At 49.4% G+C, this 27,356-nt stretch overlaps 1 protein-coding gene across 3 annotated transcripts in view; it reads left to right on the forward strand.

The window, feature by feature from the left end:
• The window catches only part of timm50 (translocase of inner mitochondrial membrane 50 homolog (S. cerevisiae)), a 152,206-nt gene that overhangs the window by 117,848 nt on the left and 7,002 nt on the right, over nt 1-27,356 (forward strand). For all 3 annotated transcript variants that reach the window (XM_038786194.1, XM_038786195.1, XM_038786196.1), the window contains exons 7-8: nt 5,553-5,651; nt 22,840-22,996. In XM_038786194.1, coding sequence (XP_038642122.1) covers nt 5,553-5,651; nt 22,840-22,996 — 256 coding nt within the window. The remainder of the gene's footprint in view (nt 1-5,552; nt 5,652-22,839; nt 22,997-27,356) is intronic.

Raw genomic sequence — 27,356 nt, forward strand, 5'->3', positions numbered from 1 at the left:
GCGGGTGTCAAGGCAGCACAGTGGTTAGCACTGTTGCATCACAGCTCCAGGGTTCCGGGTTCGATTCACCGGCTTGGGTCACTGTCTGTGCGGAGTCCGTACGTTCTCCCCGTGTCTTCGTGCGTTTCCTCCGTTTCCTCTCACAAGTCCCAAAAGACGTGCTTGTTAAGTGAATTGGCCATTCTGAATTCTTCCTCCCGTGTACCCAAACAGGCGCCGGAGTGTGGCGACTAGGGGCTTTTCACTGTAACTTCATTGCAGTCTTAGTGCAAGCCTACTTGTGACTATAAAGATTATTATTATTATTCAGGGAGAAGACTGGAATCCTCTCATTGAATCCGGCGGATGTTCTTTGACCTCTATTGTGTCAGTTTTCAAAACTTAAACATACTTGATCTATAGTTAGCGGGTGAGAGTTAGCGGCCTTGTCCACATCGCACCAAATCAGCAAGTCACGCTCGATCTCTGCTTACAAGAAACTCTGCCTTGAATGGTACCGAAACAAAACCCTTTATCTACCCACAGCTGGTCAGCCAAATATTCCACCTTGTTTATAGGTTGAAGCAGAGAGCCTGGCATAGGCCGAGTACTTCCCATACCTTGGCGGCCACCATTGACCCGGGAGATCCAGCAACTCAATCTTCTACAAACTACAGCAGCAAGCGTTTGGTATCATAGACACCCCCCCCCCCCCCCCCCCCCCCCCAATCAGTCAACAAAAGTTCTCGTGTGCAGGGCAGGTGTCATCAGAACTCTCCTGTACTTCAGTAAGAGCTGGGCTGAGGACCAGAAAACAAGAGTACGAGAGAAATTCCATCGGCAATTAGAACATAGAACAGTACAGCACAGAACAGGCCCTTCGGCCCTCGATGTTGTGCCGAGCAATGATTAACCTTACACTACTGGCAATTTAGCATGGCCAATCCACCTAACCCGCACATCTTTGGACTGTGGGAGGAAACCGGAGCACCCGGAGGAAACCCACGCACACACGGGGAGGACGTGCAGACTCCACACAGACAGTGACCCAGCCGGGAATCGAACCTGGGACCCTGGAGCTGTGAAGCATTGATGCTAACCACCATGCTACCGTGAGGCCCCATTTAATTGTTAGTTAATTAATGAGAGCAGCGTTTAAGAGTCAGAACTGGCATTCTAAAGACACGTCCACTTAGTTTTTCGCAGCAGGTTTCAGAGTGGTTAAAACTAATTCCACTCAGCGAATCGCCCCTTTCCCATCAGTCACCGAGGACAGACAATGAGTCCGTTTGTAATTAGGTACAATCCTGTTGCTGTCTGGATATTGGTGTGTGTGTGAGAGTGAGAGATATATATATCATAAGAGGATGTTGGCGACACATCTGGAGGTAGAAGGAGTTTCAGCAACACGAGGGAACAAGGGAATTATGAAGGTAAGTGGTGTTGTGGAGAATGGAAGTGCCTTGATGATGGATTTGATGTGGGCTGGAAGCTCGGGCCTGGTTTAAATAGGGTTTTGAGATTTCATGTGACCTGATTCAGTCCAAGCGAACGGGACCAGTAAATCGGAAAAGCTTATACTTCACTTCTTTCTTTTTTAATAGAGTACCCAATTATTTTTTGTTTCGCAATTAAGGGTCATTTTAGCGTGGCCAGTCTACCTAGCCTGCACGGCGGGAGGGGGGGGGGGGGGGGAGAGAGAGAGAGAGAGAGAGAGAGAGAGAGAGGGGGAGAGGGAGAGACCCACGCAAACGGGGAGAATGTGCAAACTCCACACGGGCAGTGACCCGGGGCCGGGATCAAACCCGGGTCCTCAGCACCGTGAGGCAGCAGTGCTAACTGCGCCACCGTGCGACCCTGACACTAATACAGATCTGATGCCGTACCAGAAAGCTCCAGCGCACTTTCAGTGACCAAGCCCAAGTTGTGCATTCCTCCGTTTTGTTAACCGCCAAAAACCTGCGGCAGTTTGGACAAAAGCAGTGAGTGGCCCTTGCAACACACCGTGAACTCCATCTTGCATCTACGTTGCCCGCCCACCTTGCATCTCTGCTGGCTGGAACGTTGCGGTAACCACGTCAACCCCGGCGACCCCATTTGACAGGCAAACCACCCAACCAGAATATCTCGGTGAGCAGTTGGAAAGTGCCGTCGGGAGATTTACTGCCAGTGTTTCGAGCTGAGCTTTGCACCTGTTCGTTTGTAATCGCTGTAAGGAGGCACAAATCTATCTCCCAGACTTTCTACATACTTATATGGCAGAACTTGCCTTTATCCGGTCTTCATTGCGACCTTGGGAGAAAACGTTTGCAAACAACTTTTTGAAGCGTTGGTTACTGCACAATGAGATGATCGCCGTTTGTAATGATTTTGGGTGCGGAATAGAACATAGACCAGTACAGCACAGAACAGGCCCTTCGGCCTTCGATGTTGTGCCGAGCATTGTCCGATATTGCTCTAGATGTTGGAGCGAGCTGCCTTCTGTGGTTTGACCAGTGCCAATTGTTGTACCCACCCGAGAGGACAGAGGAGGCCTCCAATTAACGTCGCGCTCAAAAAAAAACCCCCGCAGGGTTGGCGCGTCAGCCTGGATTAGGGTCGCAGGCCTCTGGAGCAGGGACTCGATCTCGACTCCGACCCTTCAGTAATCGAAATATAGAAACACTCTGACCCTGATAAATGATGCGTGACCAAAAATAAAAGAAGTCTCTGTTGCAATAGGTTCAGTTCCACGTGAGGCAATCTCGACCGCTGAAATCTCAGCAATGTTCTTGAGGGCATGGCTTGGAATGAAGTGAAGCAAATCAAATCTACTTGTTCTGGAATAGACAATGATGAATGTGTACCTGCCTGGCAGGTTTCTGCCTGTCTCATGCAGAAGGACTGGTTTCCTTGCCAATCTTACTCCTGAACCCAAGTGTGAAGCGGACACCATACAATTGCTGCAGCCTAAACACCTTCCCCCACCACACACACACACACTCACACTCCCACTCACACACACTCACTCACTCACTCTGTATATACACACACGCACTCGCACTCCGTATTCCCCATACTCTGTCACTCTGTATTTCCCATCTCGTACTTCATTCCAACGATTGGTAATGATTTACGGTCGTTGTTTTCCGAATGCAGCTCAAACTGATGTCGCACCTCTCCCGACCTCCGGTCTTCCCAAAAGGTCTGCGCCGCCAATCATTTGCCTTATTTTTATTTTTTTTGCGAGTGGGAATGCAGCAACCAGTGGCACGCAGCAGGGCCCCATCGAATCATAGAATTTACGGTGCAGAAGGAGACCATTCAGCCCATCGAGCCTGCACCGGCCCTTGGAAAGCGCACCCTCCTTAAGCCCACACCTCCACCCTATCCCAGTGACCCCACCTAACCTTTTTGGACACTAAGGGACAATTTAGCACGGCGAAGCCACCTAACCTGCACATCTTTGGATTGTGGGAGGAAACCGGAGCACCCGGAGGAAACCCACGCAGACACGGGGAGAACGTGCAGACTTCACACAGACAAGGGCCCAAGTCGGGAATCGAACCTAGGACCCTGGAGCTGTGAAGCAACAGTGCTAACTGTTGTGCCACCGTGCCGCCCTCTACTGACCAAATAAATCTTTTTTTGAAGTGTTGCGGGTTGAGGGGTAAACTCTGGGCAGGACATCAGGGAAAACTCTCCAGCATCTCTTCGCAATGGCACCAAGAGATCCTTTCTGGCCGTCTGAGAGCAAACGAGACCTCCGGTTAACATCTCTTCTGAAAGATGTTTAATGTGGACACACCGCAACATTATCATATCTCTGTGGATTGCTGCTTCTGGTTCCCATTGGAGGAGAGGCAAGGCTAGAGCAGTGGCCTTGATCTATCTCCCCATCTCTCGCTGTAGACGTGGACTGGCCCATTACTTTGAAGCTTCCTTTCTTTCATTGTGACTAATTCAGCTGCCGCCGGGCACGTTGGTTCCTCGCGTTCGGCGGGGCCCCTGGAGGCAAGAAGACATGATGAGGACTGGCTTCAACTGTGATTGAAGGCAGTTGTTGTTTTTAAAAGCTAGTAATTTTGAAATCACAAAGTACTTTTTTTTTTTAATTCCAATTAAGGGGCAATTTAGCGTGGCCACTCCACCTACCCTGCACAACTTTGGGTTTGTCGGGGTGAGACCCAGGCAGACACCGGGCGAATGCGCAAACTCCACACTGGCAGTCAGGGCAGCACGGTGGCGCAGTGGTTAGCACTGCTGCCTCACACTGCCGAGGGTTCGGGTTCGATCCCGGCCCCATGTCACTGTCTGTGTGCGGATTCTCCCCGTGTCTGTGTGGGTCACACCCCCACAACTCAAAGAGATGCGTAAGGTGGGTGGATTGGCCACGCTAAATTGTCCCTTAATTGAACAAAATATTGTGTATTCTATAAAGTGACTCGGGGCCGGGATCGAACCCAGGTCCTTGGAGCCGTGAGGCAGCAGTGCTAACCACTGTGCCACTGTCGTAGATCACTTAATGGTGGAACGGGAAAATACATTCCCACCACCTGGGGGGGGGAAATTAGCCATTGGAGGGGACAGGTTACAGGAACCAGGAGGGAGGTGAGCATTCCCCGCCTCCCCCCCCCCTCGCCCGCGTTGTGTTGTGCCGATCAGAATCAAGTTCTTGAAAAGATTTTGGAAGCAGATTCAATAATAACTTTCGAAAGGTGATTGGGGATTTACTTCCAAGTGGGGTGGGGGGGTGGGAGAAGGGCTATAGGGGTGCAGTGTTAGGGGAACGGGTACAATTGGGATTATTCTTTCAAGGAGCCGGTACGATGGGCTCCTTCTGTGTGGGAAAACGTCCTGCTCACGGGGATGCCGTTCCTACGATGCGCAGAATCGCCAACGGTGAGCTTTGCGCCTGCACAGTGCACACTTTCTCCATGCCAGCGGCCTGGGAAAGGCATTCTAACCTGTGTATGAATGGGTTTTGGGGCACTGAGCTGTGATTGCATGTACAAATACATTCGGGCTGGTTAAACTAATTTGCAATAGAGGTGGTCGCGAATGGTGTGGGTATACTGGATACTATGACACCTACATCCTATCGCAGCTCAGATTCTCCTCGTTGGATCTGAATGTGAGCTGGCAGGCGTTACGTTATTGATTAGGACCTCCAAAGATTTTTGTGAGTGGCGTCGGACTATCTGACAGTATCATTCGGGGTCACTTACACCGTTCCTTAGAGAGCTGGACGGTATCTTTGGATTTGCTTGTGGCCCCAGCTCCCGACCCGTGGGCCTTGCACACCTGGCAAAGACTTTCTATTGAGGCTTGTGGCTTGGAAAAGGCTCAGTCTTCCTCGTTGCTGCCGTCAGCGAATCCCAACAAGTTTGTTTCCCAGTTGTAGCTGGCTGCAAACCCCCAGCGCCAAGTCTCGAATCAGATGAAAGCATGTTTTGGGTTTCAGATAGCACGGCGTTGCGGGGCTCTGGCATGAAGTTTGGGATGTCACCTCGCTTCTTGATTTGTTCTTTGATCTGAGCGTGCATCTATCTTCAGGATGGTTGCTGACAGCTCTACATGCTTCTCTCTTACAGACCGCGTACCCACTTATTGACAGCGTGGATCCACACGGATTCATTATGTACCGTCTGTTCAGGGATGCGACACGATATATGGATGGTCACCATGTAAAGGTATTTTCAACTTTCTTGCTTTTGCATCTTGTAGTATTAAAATTGCAGTTGTACCTCTGCAACATGGAGGTGTAGCACCGTAATAATAATAATCTTTATTGTCACAAGTAGGCTTGCGTTAACACTGCAATGAAGTTGCTGTGAAAATCCCCTCGTCGCCACATTCCGGCGCCTGTTGGGGTACACAGAGGGGGAAATTCAGAATGTCCAATTCACCCAACAGCACGTTTTTCGGGACTTCTGGGAGGAATCCAGAGCACCCGGAGGAAACCAACGCAGACACGGGGAGAACGTGCAGACTCCGCACAAACAGTGATCCAAGCCGGGAATCGAACCTGGGACCCTGGAGCTGTGAAGCAACAGAGTTAACCACTGAGCTATCGTGCTGCCCTCTCTGATGTTTGATCCTAATTTGTCAGTGATAGAGCATCCTCCTGACCATCTCGGTATGAGTCGTGGTGGGCAACTCAATCATAGAGCATTCAGTTTTGTTTTTTTTATATATATTTCGAGCACCCAATTATTTTTTTTCAAATTTAAGGGCAGTTTATCGTGGCCAATCCACCTGACCTGCACTTCTTTGGGTTGGGGGGCGAGGCCCACGCATACACTGGGAGAATGTGCAAACTCCACACGGACAGTGAACAAGGCCTGGATCGAACCCGGGTCCTTGGCGCCCTGAGGCAGCAGGGCTAACCCACTGTGCCGCCCTGTGAACACTCTGTTTCGTGAGGACCAATTAGTTCTTTCCTATCGTGCCATAGCATAATTATGGTGAGTGAAAGGCAACAGGGTCCATACTTTTCAATGGCAGCACAGTGGTTAGCACTGTCGCTTCACAGCTCCAGGGTCCCAGGTTCGATTCCTGGCTTGGGTGACTGTGGAGTCTGCGCGTTCTCCCCGTGTCAGCGTGGGTTTCCTCCGGGTGTTCCGGTTTCCTCCCACAGCCCAAAGATGTGCAGGTTAGGTGGATTGGCCGTGATAAATTGCCCTTAGTGACCAAGAAAAAAAAGGTTTGGTGGGGTCACCGGGTTACGGAGATAGGGTGGAGGTGTGGGCTGAAGTGGGGTGCGCTTTCCAAGGGCTGGTGCAAACATGATGGTCTGAATGGCCTCCTCCTGCACAGTAAAGCTAAAATAAACATGGAAAAACTACAGGACAATGTGATCCGACTGCTATGAATTGGATCACTTTGTTGTAGAGTCACCATCTTATTTAAAATAAATTCGCTGTCTTTGACGCACAAACGTTCTCCTAAGATTATAGAAATTTCAGCACGAGGAACAGGTTTGACCCAAAAGCAAAATCCCGCAGATGCTGGGAATCAGAGCCCCAAAAAAACATTCAAAAGGCTGGAAATACAGCTCCAGGGTCCCAGGTTCGATTCCGCCTTGGGTCACTGTCTGTGCGGAGTCTGCACATCCTCCCCGTGCCTGCGTGGGTTTCCTCCGGGTGCTCCGGTTTCCTCCCACAGTCCAAAGATGTGCAGGTTAGGTGGATTGGCCATGATAAATTGCCCTTAGTGTCCAAAATTGCCCTTAGTGTTGGGTGGGGTTACTGGGTTATGGGGATAGGGTGGAGGTGTTGACCTTGGGTAGGGTGCTCTTTCCAAGAGCCGGTGCAGACTCGATGGGCTGAATGGCCTCCTTCTGCACTGTAAATTCTATGAAAAATACTCAGCAGGCCGCACACCATCCAAGCAGAGTGAAACAGAGTTGACACTTCAGGATGTGGCTCTTTCATCAGAACGGAAGCATTAACTCCTGTTTCTCTCTCTGCGGATGCTGGCAGACCTGCTGAGTATTTCTAGGCTTTTTAAACCCACTGTTTAGCCTCGATGAAATTTGCACACGTGGGAAGAGTACCCACGGTAATTGTCAGGCCCGCTGAAAAGCTGAGTGAGCAGATCACTCGGGCGCTTGACGCCGGAGGTGCGTTGCTGATTATCGGCACGGTAGCACAGTGGTTAGCACTGTTGCTTCACAGCACCAGGGTCCCAGGTTCGAATCCCGGCTTGGTTCACTGTCTGTGCGGAGTCTGCACGTTCTTCCCCCCCCCCCCCCCCCCCCCCCCCCAGTGTCTGCGTGGGTTTCCTCCGGGTGCTCCGGTTTCCTCCCACGAGTCCCGAAAGATGTGCTGTGCGGTAATTCTGAATTCTCCCTCATTACCCGAACAGGCGCCGGAATATGGCGACCAGAGGCTTTTCACAGTAACTTCATTGCAGCGTTAATGTAAGCCAACTTGTGACAATAAAGATTATTAAAAGTGAAAAGAATCGTGACTTTCACAGGACTACGAAGCACGCTGGTTTGAGATTCTCAGGCAGCCCTTTCACTAAAAATGCTTTTGTTGGCTTGTGCAGAGTGACCGCTCTGATTTTCTTCCCCCATTTACTCTGGACACTGTGCACCATTCTCTGTTGGAGCTCTTCTATTATTCCAGGAACCCAGGTACCTGATAGCCTGGGGGCTGCCCAGCTCTCTCTCTCTGTCTGTTCTTTGCGGAGCCGGAAACCTTTAACTAAACAGGTGATTTTTTTTTTTAGTTGTTGTCCTATATTTCTCTGGGTCTGAGCTGGCTGTTTATCTGTGGGTGGAGGGTAAACCCCAGCTCTCCAGTCAGCTGCGGACATGAATCGAGCCTTCTGTTCCTCACCCAGGTGGGCGAGTCGGGGGGGGGGGGGGGGGGGGGGTCGGATGTGGGATAAAATCCAGAAACAAAATCTTGTACTGGTTTTATGCTGCAAACGTCTGGGAGGCTGTAATGGGTTAAAACCCCATGGTAAAGCTGTGCATCCCATCTGTCTGAAGTCACTGCCTTCAAATCCACAATACCTGCAGCACAATATTTACAAAGCAGAGGTCTATCGAGCTGTGCGTGTGGCGGCGGGGGGGGGTTTGGGAGGCACGGGACGGGTTGTGCATTGCCCCGTGCTCTGTAATCCGAGCTCCTCCAAAATGACCATGCCTACAATAGTATGTGAGGCCTGCATTGCTGCAAGCCTTCTGCCCCGCCTCCCCACCTCCCATCTGTTGCGCCGTGGCACCCGGGGAGTCTTTCTCTGAGCTCACACCATCCCCCCTCCCCCCCCCCCCCCCCCCCCCCCCCCCCCCCCCCCCCCCCGGCCTCCTGGAAAAGGCTGGGGTTTGCCGAGGGCAGGAGCAGTGACAGACCTGCTGTGCAGTTAAGATTACGATAGTTTAAAGACTGCTGGTGCTATAACCACAGTGTTAGAGACTGATTTCCCCAAAGGGCCTTTTCATTTCCAGATGAAAGACATGGGTAGATCTAGCCACAAGTGCTTAATTACATATCAATATCTCCTCAGTACAACCGTTTGTGGCATTTTAGAAAAATGGTGAGGAATTGGCTCGAGTCTCCTGTCTGTCTCTATGTTTTTACTTCGTCCTTGCACCCGCACTTAATACGCCACATTTATTTTTTTGTCATCCTAATCCCTCTGCAGTTCTTGGTCCTGAGTTTGTCTGCTCGCTAATACGGGTATTTGCTTTCTGTTCGCGCGGGGTGTTGTGAAACTTTAACTGCTGTATGGGTTAATTAATCTGCCTCTACTCCGACTTCACCTTCTGCGTTACAATGTTTGTTTAAAACCCAATTACAATACTCAGGAGGGGTGGATGCAGATGTACGCACGATGAAGCTGTGGTGGACGCCCAAGTATGCTCAAGATGAGCCTGTTCACATCTAAATGTAAATTAAATGATGGGGGTCGACTGCAGGTATTATAATGAGTGGGAAATTGACATGGAACTGGGGAGAAGAGCCAGATTGCCCGCCCTGGTTTTCTTCCCCCGCGCTACCGATGTTGCTTCTGGAATATTTTGCTGTCGCACCGCGTGACCTTTCTTTTGAAACGTGCAACACGATCAGGGAATGTTGGCAGGCCATCCTTCTGTGAGGAGGATCGCGGCTCAGCATTTTATTCCTCATCCCGACCCATGTACTTTCCATGTATTCATAGTTTCATAGAAGTTTCATAGAATTTACAGTGCAGAAGGAGGCCATTCGGCCCATCGAGTCTGCACCGGCTCTTGGAAAGAGCACCCTACCCAAAGTTAACACCTCCACCCTCTCCCCATAACCCAGTAACCCCACCCAACACTAAGGTCAGTTTTGATCACTAAGGGCAATTTATCATGGCCAAGCCACCTAACCTGCACATCTTTGGACTGTGGGAGGAAAGTGTAGCGTCCAGAACCGGATGCAATTCTCCAGTTGAGGGTGAACTGGATCAGTGTTTTGTGCAGGTGTGTGCTCCTGTCTGTAGGTGCAGGTTTTGTGCAGGTGTGTGCTCCTGTCTGTAGGTGCAGGTTTTGTGCAGGTGTGTGCTCCTGTCTGTGTAGGTGCAGGTTTTGTGCAGGTGTGTGCTCCTGTCTGTGTAGGTGCAGGTTTTGTGCAGGTGTGTGCTCCTATTTACGAAGCCCTGGGTCCCACATGTTTTTAGTCGCTTTATCCACCTACCCTGCCACCTCAGTGATTTGTGCATATATACTCCCACGCCGCTTGCTTTGAACAAGAATAATCTTTATTGTAACAAGTAAACTTATATTAACACTGCAATTAAGCTACTGTGAAAATCCCCTAGTCGCCACACTCCGGCGCCTGTTCAGGTACACAGAGAGAATTCAAAATGTCGAATCCACCCAACAAGCACGTCTTTCGGGACTTGTGGGAGGAAACCAGAGCACCCGGAGGAAACCCACGCAGACACGGGGAGAACGTGCAGACTCCACACAGACAGTGACCCAAGCCGGGAATCGAACCTGGGACCATGGAGCTATGAAGCAACAGTGCTAACCACTGTGCTACCGTGCTGCCCTCCCTTTGGAATTGTACCATTTGGGTAGCACGGTGGCGCAGTGGTTAGCACGGCACCGAGGATCCGGGTTCGATCCCGGCCCCAGGTCACCGTCCATGTGGAGTTTGAACATTCTCCCCCTGTTTGTGTGGGTCTCAGCCCCTCAGCCCAAAGTAGTGCAGGTTAGGTGGATTGGCCATGCTAAATTGCCCCTTAATTGGAAACGTTTTACTTTACATTGTCTCACACATGTTCCGCTGTTACAGCAGCCTGCGTATCATCATAGAATTTACAGTGCAGAAGGAGGCCATTCAGCCCATCGAGTCTGCACCGGCTCTTGGAAAGAGCACCCTACCCAAGGTCAACACCTCCACCCTATCCCCATACCCCAATAACCCCACCCAACACTAAGGGCAATTTTGGACACTAAGGGCAATGTATCATGGCCAATCCACCTAACCTGCACATCTTTGGACTGTGGGAGGAAACCGGAGCACCCGGAGGAAACCCACGCACACACGGGGAGGATGTGCAGACTCCGCACAGACAGTGTCCCAAGCCGGGAATCGAACCTGGGACCCTGGAGCTGTGAAGCAATTGTGCTATCCACAATGCTGCCGTGCTGCCCTGCGTATGTCAGATTGAAGTTTATAACTGTCCTTACAGTTCATAGAACATAGAACGATACAGCGCAGTACAGGCCCTTCGGCCCTCAATGTTGCACCGACATGGAAAAAAACTAAAGGCCATCTAACCTACACTATGCCCTTATCATCCATATGCTTATCCAATAAACTTTTAAATGCCCTCAATGTTGGCGAGTTCACTACTGTTGCAGGTAGGGCATTCCACGGCCTCACCACTCTTTGCGTAAAAAACCCACCTCTGACCTCTGTCCTATATCTATTACCCTTCAATTTAAGGCTATGTCCCCTCGTGATAGCCACCTCCATCCGCGGGAGAAGGCTCTCGTTGTCCACCCTATCTAACCCTCTGATCATTTTGTATGCCTCTATTAGGTCACCTCTTAACCTTCTTCTCTCTAACGAAAACAACCTCAAGTCCATCAGCCTTTCCTCATAAGATTTTCCCTCCATACCAGGCAACATCCTGGTAAATCTCCTCTGCACCCGTTCCAAAGCTTCTACGTCCTTCCTATAATGGGGCGACCAGAACTGTACGCAATACTCCAAATGCGGCCGTACTAGAGTTTTGTACAACTGCAACATGACCTCATGGTTCCGGAACTCAATCCCTCTACCAATAAAGGCCATCACACCATAGGCCTTCTTCACAACCCTATCAACCTGGGTGGCAACTTTCAGGGATCTATGTACATGAACACCGAGATCCCTCTGCTCATCCACACTACCAAGAATTTTACCATTAGCCAAATATTCCGCATTCCTGTTATTCTTTCCAAAGTGAATCACCTCACACTTCTCCACATTAAACTCCATTTGCCACCTCTCAGCCCAGCTCTGCATCTTATCTATGTTCATAACATTTCCAAATTTTGTGACGAGAGTAAATTGTGAAATTGTGTCCTGTACACCAAGTCGAGGTCGTTAATATATATCAAGAAAATTGAGCGTTCAAATTACCCCTTGGATCCTTCCTGTGTGCTCGTGTACCTACAATCACTGCTGTTCATTTATCTACTGCGCCATCTGTGGAACTCTCGGCCAATTCCTGGTTTTCATTTCAGTTATTCCAAAACATCCACGATTGGGCCAAACTAGCTTCAGGTGAAGTTATCTCTCGGAGAGAGCACTGAGTGATGATGTGCATCGCTGTAACAGACAATTGGACTTGTTCTCAGGCTCTGCCTAGAGGCAGCAGAAACAGATTTTCAGCCCGTTGAAGTAGCGTGTCCTATTTTCTTTTGGTCGATCAAGTGACCTTTACTGATGCATTACAAAACACGCCCAATCACCTTGCCCTTCTCTGTGAAAGGGAAGGCAGGAGGCTGAATTAAATATCGCTCTTGGGGCTAAATGCATCAAGGGATATGGGGGAAAGGCGGGATTAGCCGCGATCATAGTGAATGGCGGAGCAGGCTCGAAGGGCAGAATGGCCTCCTGCTTCTATTTTCTATGTTTCTTTGTACCGGTTATCTCACTATCTTAGCCATCGCTCAGTGGATTAACACTCTGTGTCATAAGGTCATGGCTACACTACAGAGATGAGCATAAAACCTAACATGGCAGTCCCACTGTAGTATCAAGGGAGCCCCGCAATCTCAGAAGAGCATAAAGTTGCAGAGATGTACAAGAATTATCGAGCAGTTATAATGGGGGAGCTTTACTATCCCAGTCTATATTAAGATGGACAGAGGAGCAAGAGATTCTGAATTGTGTTCAGGAGAATGTTCTACATCAGTATGCTGCCAGTCCAATGAAGAAGGAGGCATCGCTGGATCTAGTCTGGGAAATGAGGTGGGTCAAGTGAATCGGGTGCCAATAGGGGAGCATTCGAGGGTGGCACAGTGGTTAGCACTGCTGCCTCACGGCGCCGTGGTCCCAGGTTCGATCTCGGCTCTGGGTCACTTCCCGTGTGGAGTTTGCACGTTCTCCCCGTGTTTGCGTGGGTGTCACCCCCACAACCCAAAGATGTGCAGGGTAGGTGGATTGGCCACGCTAAATTGCCTCTTAAAATTGGCAAAAATTGAATAGGGTACTTTAAATTTTTTTTTTTTTAAATAGCGTAGCATTCAGGGGATATTGACCGTAACATCATACGGTTTTGGTTAGCTATCGAAAAGGGCAAGGGGCAATCCAGAGTAAAAATAATTTAACAGGGGGTGCGAGGCACCTTCAATGGGGTGAGTATGGATCAGGCCCAGGCAAACTGGAGCCAAGGATCGGCAGGCAAAACTGTAAAGGGAGCAATGAACTGCCTACAAAGAGAAAGAGAGAGTTTGGTTACACAAGGGAAAAAGGTGGGCGAAACAAATCTGCAGCTCTTTGGATGACGACAGGAATAGCGAGTACGATAAAGCAGAAAAAGGGTGCAGGTGACCGATGTCAGGTTGGCAGAGCACTGACGGTTCAGAAGGAAAATGGGGGGGGGAGAAAACAAATAAGAGAAACAAAGAGTATGAGACAAGACTGGCAAATAAAAATCCAAAGAAGTCTTCTATCGGCATGTAAATACAAAATAAAATGGTAAAAGAAGTGGGGCAGATTAACAACCAAAACGTAGGCTTATGCATGGAGGCAGGACAAGGGCTGAGGTACTAAATGAGTACTTTGTTCGTTACCAGGGAAGATGTCCAAGTCATAGTGAAAGATGAAGCAATTGAGAGGCTGGAGGGGCTAAAAATTGACAAAGAGGTGGTATTAGGTAGGTTGGCTGTACGGCAAGTCGGCAGGGCACGGTTAGATGGGGATATAATAAGGGAGAGGAAGGGCGGAAATTTCAATGGTCCCAGCCGCATTCCTCCAATCCTCCTCGGATGCTGGCGTTGGTCAGAGGATTGGAGAACTATGAATGTTGCACCCTTGTTTATAAAAAGGTTGTAAAGATTACCCCAGCAACTACCGGTCAGTCAGATTAACCTCAGCGGTGGGAAAGCTTTTGGAAACAACTCGGAGTAACATCAATAGTCCCTCTGACAAATGTGGATTGACCAAAGGAAGCCAGAAAGGATTTGTTAAGAGCAAGCTGTGTAACTACCTTATTAATGAGGTAACAGCGAGGGTTGATGAGGGCAATGCATGTGATGTGGTTTACCCGGACTTCGAAAAGACATTTGATAAAATGCCGCACGTCAGACTTGCGAGTTGGCGTCCACGCAATAAAAGGGACAACAGCAGCATTGATTCGGAATTAGCTGAGGAACAGGAAACGGTAGTGGTGAATGGTTGTTTTTCGGGCACGAGGAATGGTGTGCTCTCCAGGGGTCACTGTTCGGACCCTTGCTCTTCCTGATATACATTAATGACCTAGATTTGGGTATCAAGACGGCATTGACAGGCTGCTGGAACGGGTGATCGAGTGGCAGATGAAATTTGACGCAGAGAAGTGTGAAATCATTCAGTTTGGTAGGAAGAAAGAGGAGAGAGAGTATAAAATAAGGGGTATCATTCTTTTTTTTTAAATTTAGACTACCCAATTATTTTTTCCAATTAAGGGGCAATTTAGAGTGGCCAATCCATCTACCCTGCACATCTTTGGGTTGTGGGGGCGAAACCCACGCAGACACGGGGAGAATGTGCAAACTCCACACGGACAGTGACCCAGAGCCGGGATTCGAACCCGGGTCCGCAGCGCCGTGAAGCAGCTGTGCTAACCACTAGGCTACCGTGCTGCCCTATAAGGGGTATAATTCTAAAGGGATGTGCAGGAGCAGAGGGACCGAGGATTTATGTGCATAAGTCATTGGAGGTGGCGGCGTGAATTGGAAGAATGGGTAATAAAGCAGACAACATCCTAGTTTTATTAATAGGGACTCAGACTGTAGGGTTCCTGCTTGTGGCCCATATCCAGTGAGTTACATTGGGAGGTGTGGGTATGTTCATGTCAGGTAAAGCGAGGATTCAGTTTAGCTATAATGATTCCAACACGTGACAGTCCTGCCAAGATTTCCTGTTGGAAATAAAGCTTTGGAGGGTCGTAACACCTGGAACTGTCCCTCCCGACAAGTCTGCAATATATTGGAGAGCATTTGTGAGTGTTGTCACAATTCAATTAGTTGAAATCAGTCATCACCCTACTCTTCAGGTGCAAGTATGTATATTTGTCTTGTCGTCCTCGCCCACTCACAGAATGCACCTTGCACTGCATAATTTCAGCCGTGCCGGCTGTATTCATGAATCACAGCAGTTAACTTAACTATCGGCACAAGCCCCTCGTTAGACCCAGGGCAAGGCGCCGGTGTCTTTCCAAAGCAGCCCATCGCCCATCTGCCGCCTTCCCAGTGCAGCATCTGGCCACAGGCAATCTGTCACCTTGGGTTTTTTTTTGGCACCGTCAGAAGTCAACCTGCACCAATAGAAACATCAAACGATCAGCTTCGGCATTGAGTCCCAGCCGAACAGACTATGTACGCAACTATTGTGCGACCATACAACACAGGTCAGGAAATGACAGGTTAGAGGGATGTGCGCAGCAATTTACATTTTGATGAAGATTTTGTTTTTCCTCCAATTAGCCTTTGTTTTTGTTTGTTTAAACCGGGAATACCTTTCGTTTTCCAAAGCCTTGCGCTTGGGGGTTGATGTTAGCTGGCATATAACCAAGCACACAAGTGTATTCAATGTGTTGTAACTTATCCATCAAAGAGCTACACAGCATCATTTCAATCAGCTCTCATGCGTCCTTAAATTGTGTCTTAATGTCATCTGAAATTAGGGTAATTTAATCAAATGTTTCTTTATAAACTGTGTAATGTAAAGTGACAGGCTCGCTCTTTAACACCTACCCTCATTAACCCCTTTAACTTGCACAGCTTGTTCAATATCATGAGGCAAATGGGAATGATTTGATGGGGGGGAATGACTTTTGCAAACTCTTTATGATGGTCAGAATGGGGGGAGGTGATCCCACCACTTTGGGAAAAATATCCCCCCCTCCTCCATGACGTTTGCCGACCGGCGGGTCTGAGAAGCTGGGGAACCCTGAGATTCCCGTCCCAACAGCGCAGCGGGTGTTGCTACAGCAGCAAGGGCTGCAGCGGTTCACAAAGACAGCTCACCAGCTCCTCGAGGGCGATTAGGAATGGGCAAGGAATGCTGGTCCAGCCAGTAACGCCCACATCCCACGAATGAATACATTTTTAAGAAATGGGAAATGGTCAGGTACCTAACCTTCAGTCACCGGCTGGAATTAAATTTCAGGGGTTTTCTCTCTTTCCCTCCCCCCACCACGCATGTTGGCATTCTTACCCTGTCCCTTCCTGATCCACTGGTCAGCTGCATCTATTCCATTGCACTGGCTAATTTAATTCTGCTTTTAAGACAGTTGATTATTTTTCCATTGAATTAACTAGGTTTTCTATAAAGTCAAAGGTTCCAGATTTATACAGCTACAATCTTGGATATAATCCGCAAGATTATTAATAAGAATCTTTATTGTCACAAGCAGGCTTACATTAACACTGCAATGAAGTTACTGTGAAAAGCCCCTAGTCGCCACATTCCGGCACCTGGTTCGGGTACACAGAGGGAGAATTCAGAATGTCCAATTCACCTAACAAGCACGTCTTTCAGGACTTGTGGGAGGAAACCGGAGCACCCGGAGGAAAACCACGGAGACACGGGGGAGAACGTGCAGACTCCGCACAGACAGTGACCCAAGCCGGGAATCGATCCCGGGTCCCTGGCGCTGTGAAGCATCAGTGTTAACAACTGTGCTAAGGTGCCGCCCCTAGTCAGTTCAGTCTTGAGAATGCTCTGGATGGTATTAAGCCTCACACATACTGACCACTAAACTTCAGGTGCAGCTATTGACAGGTTTTTTAATGAATTTACTGGATGTGGGCATTGCTGGTTAGGCCAGCATTTATTGCCCATCTGTAGTTGCCTTTAGAACTGGTAGTGATCTGCCTTCTTGAACCGCTGCAGTCCCTGAGGTGTAGGCGCACCTTCTATGCTGTTAGGGAGGGTGTTCCAGGATTTTGACCCAGCGATGGGGAAGGAACGGTGATATATTTTCAAATCGGGGTGGTGAGTGACTTGGAGGGGAATCTCCAGGTGGAGGGGTTCCCAGGTATCTGCTGCTCTTGTCCTTCTAGATGGTAGTGATCATGGGTTTGGAAGGTGCTGCCTAAGGAACCTTGGTGAGTTTGTGCAGTGCATCTTGTAGATGGTACACACGGCTGCCACTGTTCGTCAGTAGTGGTAGAGGGATTGAATGTTTATGGAAGGGGGAACAATCGATCCGGGCTGCTTTGTCCTGGATGGTATTGAGCTTCTTGAGTGTTGTTGGAGCTGCACTCATCCAGGCAAGTGGGGAGTATTCCATCACACTCCTGACTTGTGCCTTGCAGAAGGTGGACAGGCTTTGGGGGAAAAATTGCAGAAAACAGGAGTGTGATTGAATCATTGGAGAGATGGGGGAGTCCTTGAGGCACACTCCTTTGGATCTCTCAACTGGTAACTGAAGGCTGGGCAGCTAGCTGCCTGCTTTCCTTGGCTTTTTCTAGAAGCCATGTAGCAACGGTGGTGTATTGTTTACCAGTTATTTTCTATGCAGTGTTCTGTATCAGTTAGAGTCGGCAGCCCTCCAGGACTGGCTTAGAGTTTCCAGGTATTGGAGGTGAATCTCCAGGACACTGTAACCCTAGAAAACTCATTGGGGGGGGAGAAACGTTATTCTTCTGTCATTTTCTTTGAACATTTCTCTTTATCGTACCTGAAATACTGAAAACGAGTGGGGAGGTCTATGTGGCTGACAGGCCAGAATCATCCAGTTGGACAATGAGTCTTTCCCTTTGCAATTGGTGTGGGAAGGCCTACCCCACAAGGATGGATGTGGCCAATAAATGGCTGGAGGGTGTGGGGGCAAGTCTCCAGGAAAACACATTTAATCACAGTTACCATCTCTGGGCATCAGTGCTTTCCCCTTCCCTCTCATCTCATAACTTTGTAGACTCTTTTCTGGGGTGTGTGTTCAATGGGTCTCCCAGAAAGTCACCCAGGTGCTGAAGGTTACCTCCATTAAATTAATTCTAATTGAATTCTGCAAAGCAAACGTTACAGTTCGGTAAAAAGGCTGGCTTGTTAAAGAGACCTGTGGAGATCCTCTTTGATTAAGCTGGTTTTATGGAGCAGTTTATGAGGCCGCGGTCTTGGAATGATTTTTAAGGTTCATTTCCTTTTGCTCCCTCGTTCCACCCTCCTCTCCACCTCTGTCCTGAAGGTAGTGACTCATGTTGTACCTTTGAGTGGACATTCTTCATGTGTGAGCTTAAATGTTGAGCAACCACAGGCCAAGGTGTCGTCCTCCTGTATCCACAGGCGTGCGCCCTTTCCCAGCTTTGTTCATTCGGGCACTCCATCCTCCAGCCCATAAAGGCCATTCGTTTGCTGGCCCTATTTGACATGGCTGGGCCATCGAAGGGAACCGCCTTCAGTTGGGCAAGGCACCAATGGAACTGTCCCACAGCAAAAAAGGACACCACCTTCGGTAGAGATGGGGGAAAGTTGGGCTGAATAAATAACATGACGAACTGCAGCACCATAGAACATAGAACAGTACAGCACAGAACAGGCCCTACGGCCCTCAATGTTGTGCCGAGCCATGATCACCCTACTCAAACCCACGTATCCACCCTATACCCGTAACCCAACAACCCCCCCTTAACCTTACTTTTATTAGGACACTACGGGCAATTTAGCATGGCCAATCCACCTAACCCGCACACCTTTGGACTGTGGGAGGAAACCGGAGCACCCGGAGGAAACCCACGCACACAGGGGGAGGACGTGCAGACTCCACACAGACAGTGACCCAGCCGGGAATCGAACCTGGGACCCTGGAGCTGTGAAGCATTTATGCTAACCACCATGCTACCCTGCTGCCCATGGTGAGATTCTGGACAGAAATCATAGAATCTTAAAAGGCGACAGCAAGGAGACCATCTGATCTTCATACCTGTGCTAGCTCTTTGATAGAGCTGTTCAATGAAGCTCTCTACTCATAGTCCTGTAAAGTCCCCCCTGCCGGGGATCGGCTCTCCCCCGACTGTGGCGGACTGAGTCCGCAGCCACCACGCCGGGTTCCCGACAGGTGAGACCACACGTGAACCACGCCGTCGGGAACACGGTGGGTCGGGAGCAGAGCATCGGAGGGTGGGCCTCAGGCAACGACCTGAGGGGGCGGAGCATTGCGAAAACGGCGCCACCCCCAATTTGGTCAGAAACGGGTATTCTCCAGCCTATCGCCGAACGTCGGCCACCGGAGATTCCCGCCCCCTATTTTTAAAATGGCGAGAAATAATGAAATGTAGGTATGTGCGCAAATGAGTGCCTTTAAGACAGAGATAGATAGGTTCTTGATTAATAAGGGGTTACGGGCAGAAGGCAGGAGAATGGGGATGTGAAACATATCGGCCATGATCAAATGGCGGAGCAGACTCGATGGGCCTAATCCTGCTCCTATGTCTTATGGTCTTAGGTGCAGCCCTAAATGTGGAAGGCAAATGGCATGTAGAATTTAATCACAGCAAGGTTGAAGTGCAAGAGTAAGGAGGCCCTCCTGCAATTGCTGCAACTGCAGGGCTGGTTTAGCACAGGGCTAAATCGCTGGCTTTTAAAGCAGACCAAGGCCGGCCAGCAGCATGGTTCAATTCCCGTACCAGCCTCCCCGAACAGGCGCTGGAATGTGGTGACTAGAGGCTTTTCACAGTAACTTCATTTGAAGCCTACTTGTGACAATAAGCAATTTTCAATTTCAATTTTCAATTTTTACGGTGCTTTGGTGACACCACACCTGGAGTACTGTGTACAGCTGTGGTCCCCTTCTCTCAGATAGACCACAACTGGAGTACTGTGTACAGCTGTGGGCTCTTTCTCTCAGATAGACCACACCTGGAGTACTGTGTACAGCTGTGGTCCCCTTCTCTCAGATAGACCACACCTGGAGTACTGTGTACAGCTGTGGTCCCCTTCTCTCAGATAGACCACACCTGGAGTACTGTGTACAGCTGTGGTCCCCTTCTCTCAGATAGACCACACCTGGAGTACTGTGTACAGCTGTGGGCTCTTTCTCTCAGATAGACCACACCTGGAGTACTGTGTACAGCTGTGGTCCCCTTCTCTCAGATAGACCACACCTGGAGTACTGTGTACAGCTGTGGTCCCCTTCTCTCAGATAGACCACACCTGGAGTACTGTGTACAGCTGTGGGCTCCTTCTCTCAGATAGACCACACCTGGAGTACTGTGTACAGCTGTGGTCCCCTTCTCTCAGATAGACCACACCTGGAGTAGTGTGTACAGCTGTGGGCTCCTTCTCTCAGATAGACCACACCTGGAGTACTGTGTACAGCTGTGGTCCCCTTCTCTCAGATAGACCACACCTGGAGTACTGTGTACAGCTGTGGTCCCCTTCTCTCAGATAGACCACACCTGGAGTACTGTGTACAGCTGTGGGCTCCTTCTCTCAGATAGACCACACCTGGAGTACTGTGTACAGCTGTGGTCCCCTTCTCTCAGATAGGTTATACACCCTCCCCGCCACGCTCAGAGAGGATGTAACAAAAGGATTGATTTTGAGATGCGAATGTTGTCCTGTGAGAAGAACTTGAGTAGAACGGGCCAAAACCCTCTGGGGTTTTGAAGAGCGAGTGGTGATCTCATTGAACTATGTGAGGTTATGAGATGGTTTGACAGGGTTTTCTTTGCCTGGAGAGTCTGAATCCAGGAGGCATTGCCTCATTAAAAGGTTGAGAAATTTCTTCACTTCAAGCATTACGAATCTTTGGAACTCTCTGCCCCACCTTTTAAGGCCGAGACTTCTGGATTCTCTGAGGCCTGTGTAAGTTCGGCAGAAAAGTGAGGTTGAGGTCATTGAATAGCCATCAGCATGTGGACTGTCGGAGCAGGATAGTGGAGCCATTTGGCCTGCTCCTTATGTTCTTAAAGGCACTAAGAAGAAAGACGATAAAAAAGGCCCGGGTAGAATTGCAGTGAACGTATTGTGGACAGTTTTGACCGGGGCAGTCATCGAGAGAGAGTGGAGTTATGCCAGTTCGGATGCAATGATGCGTTCACCCTACGCTCATCCTTGCTTAGATTAACTTACTCAACACTGACCTGGGATCAGACTTTGTGCTCCGATGTACACACTTTTTATTTTCAAGATTATATGTCACCAAGTAGGGTGTTCTTTCCAAGGGCTGGTGCAGACTCGATGGGCTGAATGGCCTCCTTCGGCACTGTCAATTCTGTCATAACCTGGAGAGCTTATAATAAATTCACAAAATGACAGCAGCTGTAAGCCTGTTTGTTGTTTCTTATGCGATTGAAATGTTACGATAGAAAACTGGTATTATTTCCTCACCCTTTGAAGTTTTGCCATCATTCAGTTTAGTTATGTTCTGGTTTAATATCAGATGTCCACAAAGTGGAAACATGCTAACCTTTGACAGGTTTCTCCGAGAAGATGTCAAAGCTGCTCTAATAAACTACAGATTTATATGGAGTGACTGTAGATTTAATTAGAATTAATTAGGAGGTTCCACCAATAAAGGGATGACATATAACCACTTTATTAATATATCTTTCTGGTCAAACAATGACTGATGTACTTTGTTGGAGACCAGATGGGTTTGCGATAATTAGATTAAAGAATCAGGCAATTCTATATCTGCAGATGGTAACAGCAGTCTATTTAATATTAATGTTTTGTTATTAATATGATATTCACCCTGACTGTGTTTTAGATTTTCCTTTCAATTCTTCCCCACTTTTGCCTGTCTCTCATTACGAATTTCTCTCCTCTTCTGCCCCCTCTTTCCCTGACTCTGCTGAAAGCTTTGGATGGTGTTGGCTCCCCTGTACATGGCTCCCCAAAGTGACCGTTCTGCCTCCATAGACATAGGAAATGTTGGCAAGCGATTTGCAACCAAGCCCAATTCTGACCTCACCCAACACCCATGCCTGGATGTTGTGGGGAAATAACTGAATTATTGTATGGGGCACAAATGCAACCCATAGATGGGGCGGAGGTGCACCTTCACAGTGTGCAGGTGTCAACCCCTGAGATCAATAAACGCAACTCGGAAAAGGAATTGTCCCGGTTTCTTCTCCTCAAAAGGTTGGCGGGTGCAGCAATAAAATCATAGAGTTTGCAGTGCAGAGGGAGACCATTCGGCCCATCGGGTCCGCACCAGCCCTTGGAAAGAGCACCCTACTTAAGCCCAGTCCACCAACCTAACCCAGTAACCCCACCGAACCTTTTTGGACACTAACGGGCAATTTATCACGGCCAATCCACCTAACCTGCACGTCTTTGGACTGTGGGAGGAAACCGGAGCCCCTGGAGGAAACCCACGCACACACGGGGAGAACGTGCAGACTCCACACAGGCAGTGACCCAAGCCGGGAATCGAACCCGGGACCCTTGAGCGGTGATGCAACTGTGCTAACCACTGGGCTACCGTGCTGTCCCAATATTTCTTCACGGTTACTAATCATGCTTCAGACCCTGACTCACCCTAAATAAACATCCTCCCATCAGTGGAGCATCGCAGCCGAGTTCGACCTCGGCTTCATACGCACGTTGACATTGCCTGGAAGCTTAGACTGAGAGTCAAATGTCGACCTTCCTTAACGTTATTGCCCGCTGTCTTAGCTGAACAACGAGTGGGACGTTTGAATAGAAATTGTGTTGAATTTTCATCGCTTTCTCTCTGTGCTTGTAGGACGTGTCGTGCCTGAACAGGGACCCTTCCAAAGTTATTATCGTGGATTGTAAAAAGGAAGCGTTCCGCCTCCAGCCCTTCAATGGCATTGCACTAAAGAAATGGGATGGGAATTCTGACGACCGGACCCTGTATGAACTTGCGGCATTCCTGAAAAGTAAGCTCCCATCTGCCAGCTGGTAGGCAAGCGTGCTTTGTTCTACATGATTCTCACGGGCAAGGTTCCCTCGAAGGTGTAGCGACGCACGGTCGCATTGGCTGGTTGGTTGGGTCATTGTTTTTTTTTTGTTGTCGGGCCTAAACTTAACCAACCCCCACCACCCCCCCCCCACCTCTCCAAATTTCTCTACTTGAATAAACACAAGTTTGCATAACAAATATTGCAACTGGTGCCTTAACAGTTAATCACGGGAAAGCTGCAACGAGGCATATGTGCCCATGACCTTTGGGTCAGTTATGACAATCTGGTTATTTGGCCTTTTGTGTTTTATTAATATATTTTTTTTCCTCCCCTTTTCACTATTGATGTCGATTAACTCATTCCCCACGCACTGCATTGTGATGCCACTTGCTATAGCTCATATCCCTGGAAGCAGCTGCAAGCCAAGCCATCTGGCATCGCTCAGGACCAAGGTCCGCGGGTGGGAACAATGCCAAATGGCTCCTTTGGTTGTGAACGAGTTAAATATTTGTTGCTCCTTTCAATGAACCGGAGTTCGAAGGTCGCGGGGGCCAAAGGGAAGCTGTGACAGTGGAGGCTTGCAGAGGATCCGGCGTGTGTGTGTGTTTAAAATTGCATTGTGCTGGGCTAAATTACGTGGCTCTCCATTAGCGTTACATTTAACGTCCAGAAGCCCGAGCGACAGACCTTTCTGCCTCTTTCTATCAAACCGATTGCCTCCGGCGGGAAAAGTACCAAGGGAGAAAACCCTGTAATGCGAATTACCCGGTAGTCTTTGTGTGGGGGAAAAAGCCAGGACAAGCAGCCCCTTCATAAAGATGCCTTTCGCTGGAAGTGTCAGGACTAAACAGGCACTAGTGCTTATCTGCTGTGTAGGGGGACATCAGTGGGGCGTCTGGAGGATGCCTGTGGGTAGACGGACCTCTTCAATCAGTGATTTGGGTAGCAGATCAGTGCTTCCCCCGCTGCTGACACGTTTGAGCCTTTCCTGACATCAGCAGGACACCCCCTCCACTCCCACCCCCACCCCCCAGCCTGGTGGGTAAACCACAGACACAATTGCTTTTGTGGTTGTGTTCACAATGTGTGGGCAACGATCCTTTCTCACTTGTTGCCAATTCTGCTTTGCGATGGGGAGAGGGCCCCACTGCTGTAATCTGAACGAGACTCTGTCCAGGGAACAAGTGAAAGGGACAGAAGAGGCTCTGGAGGCAGAGTGGTCAACTTTCTTGAGATGTGTTTGCACATGCGCTTGAACATTCTGTGCCTTTAATTGGGTCGAGGAACTGAGCAGAAACCCAAAGCAAACATTCCCACGTGCCAATAGGTTTTGAGGATGCAAAGCCCACAAAAGTCACTTGCGGGGCTCCAAGCAACCAGGCACACGCGCACTCTCCCACGAGTGTCAATGAAGTGGAGGAGATCGGATTTTTCTTCCTGAACTTGGAGCATCTGCACATGTATGTGCCCACTGATATGCAGGCACAGACATGGCACACGCAGGCACGCACCGACAAGCAGGCACGCACACACATGCACAGACACACAGGCACGCATGCACACAGTCAAGCAGACACACAGACAAGCAGGCGCACACACGCAGGCACGCACCGACAAGCAGGTACACACACACGCATGCACACACAGACATGCAGGCGCACTCAGACATGCAGGCACGCACGGACAAGCAGGCACGTACAGACGCACAGGCACGCGCAGACAAGCAGGCACGCACAGACAAGCAGGCACGTACAGACAAGCAGGCACATACAGACAAGCAGGCACATACAGACAAGCAGGCACGTACAGACAAGCAGGCACGTACAGACAAGCAGGCACGTACAGACAAGCAGGCACGCGCAGACAAGCAGGCACATACAGACAAGCAGACACATGCAGACAAGCAGGCACGCGCAGACAAGCAGGCACGTACAGACAAACAGGCACATACAGACAAGCAGGCACATACAGACAAGCAGGCACGCGCAGACAAGCAGGCACGTACAGACACGCAGGCACGCGCAGAGAAGCAGGCACATACAGACGCGCAGGCACGCACAGACAAGCAGGCACGCGCAGACGCACAGGCACGCGCAGACAAGCAGGCGCACAACGACATGCAGGCGCACACAGACATAAGCTCAAACAGACGCGGGCAGGCATGCACAGGCACACATCCTCCACGCGACAGGCCACCCATGCGCTCTCTCTCTTTCCCCCCCGCCCCTGAATAACTTCATGACTGGGGGGATGGGGGTAACAAGGACTGATACAAACAGCTGTTTGTTATGGTGATACAGCATGTTTGGATCCCAGAATTAAGAGTGGAACAACCCCAAAATTAGTCACCCATCCCGCAGATCTCCAACCTCAAGAATATTGCTGCAGCCGAGTGTGGAGCCAGCGGATAACCGTCCGCCGGCAAACTGCACTTCCATTGCCTCTTGGTGGCCAAATCAAGAGCCTATTTGACTGAGAGGTGAAAGAAGGACTCAAACCTGGAACCTCTGTACTTAACCCATCGGGCGGGTGATTTCCCACTGAAATGCCTTCCCAAAGCAATCCCTCTTGTGGAGATGTAAACGGCACCGCAGTTTTATTTAATTACTGGGAGAGTAATCTAACGTTTCACTCTGACACTTGACAGTGGCCTCAATGATGTTATTTGGATGGCAAGCTCATCTGTCGACAGATGGTTTTGATTGAGGGATAAATGTTGTCCAAGATAGCGGGAGAACTCCCCTCTTCCAAGTCTTGGAATGTTTTGCAAGCGCCTGAGCAGGCAGAATGGACCTCGATTTAAGAATTTGTCTGGAATGTAATGCCACCCCCCCTGAGTGCTACACTGATGTTTCAGCCCCCGGTTTGTGCTGTGGCCCTGGGTTCAACTTAACGTCCGATTCTGTGGGGTCATGTGTCATAGATTAAACCTGAAAGGTCCTGGCTGCTCTGATACCGGGATGTTGCAATTGGCCTGAATCCCACGAGAATGGGGAGCGGAAGAACAAAGCGGGTTAGCTACGCGGCACGGTAGCACAGTGGGTAGCACTGTTGCTTCACAGCGCCAGGGTCCCAGGTTCGATTCCCGGCTCGGGTCACTGTTTGTGCGGAGTCTGCGTGGGTTTCCTCCGGGTGCTCCGGTTTCCTCCCACAGGTTCCGAAGATGTGCTTGTTGGGTGAATTGGACATTCTGAATTCTCCCACCGTGTACCCGAACAGGCGCCGGAGTGTGGCGACTAGGGGCTTTTCACAGTAACTTCATTGCATTAATGTAAGCCTACTTGTGACACAAATAAAGATTATTATTAACTATCTCCATCTCCAATTCACTGTGCTCGTGTCGACATTGGGTAGGGGGGAAATCCAGGAGCGGGCTGACCCTCCTCAAATACCCTGTTGATATTTCATGTCTCGGCGTATATTAGTAGGAAGGCTGCTGAAATATTGGAAAGCTGGTCAGCAGCAGTGGAGCCTTTACACACCAAGATCCCAATTTAAAAAAAATCATGATTGCAACTTTCATTGGCATTGGATAGATGATGCTTTTCTTTAAAGTTTCATGCAGGAAATGTACATTATTGATGGTGGATTCCGCTTTCAAGTGGATTAAATTGGTATCTGGTGTCCAATTTAAAGAAGTGGATTAAATAAAAGACTTGTTCAAAATATCCAGCAGAGCAAACTTCCACCTAACTGAATGGGAGCAGTGAAACCAGCATAAACAGGACCCCCCCCCCCCTCCACCTCCACCTCCACACTCCCCTCCCCCTGATGAAGGGCAGCACTACGGCACAGTGGTTAGCACTCGGTCCCAGCCCCGGGTCACCCTCCGTGTGGAGTTTGCACATCCCCTGTCTGCGTGGGTCTCACTCACAACCCAAAAAGATGTGCGAGGTAGAATTGGCCACGCTAAATTGCTCCTCGATTGGAAAAAAAAAAGTTATTGGATACTTTACAATTTTTAAAAAACTTGCAAGTTGAAATATACATTTTGAGGGGTTCTGAAATCATGGGCATGGCAAATTATGATGGACTTCAGTCAGCCTTCAATGTACCAAGTCCTTATGCAGCTTAAATACACGCAACGCCCGGTGAGCGCAAGGCAGCAGCAGGTTTAATGAAAGAAGTGGCTTCTGTGCAATGGAGGCCTCTTTACCCAGAATTCACAGCAACAGAGAAACTGCCCTATCTCTGCGACTATGGCACCAGGCTAGGGATGGGTTTCTCTGCCTCTCTGGGTGCGAGTTAACAAACTCACTGTGGAAATCTGACCCGCTTACGTAAATAACCCACCCCCCACAATCCACAAAAGCTGCTGTCTTCACAAACCCACTGC

The sequence above is a fragment of the Scyliorhinus canicula genome, chromosome 27 (genome assembly GCF_902713615.1).
Source record: "Scyliorhinus canicula chromosome 27, sScyCan1.1, whole genome shotgun sequence".
Taxonomy (NCBI): Eukaryota; Metazoa; Chordata; class Chondrichthyes; order Carcharhiniformes; family Scyliorhinidae; genus Scyliorhinus; species Scyliorhinus canicula.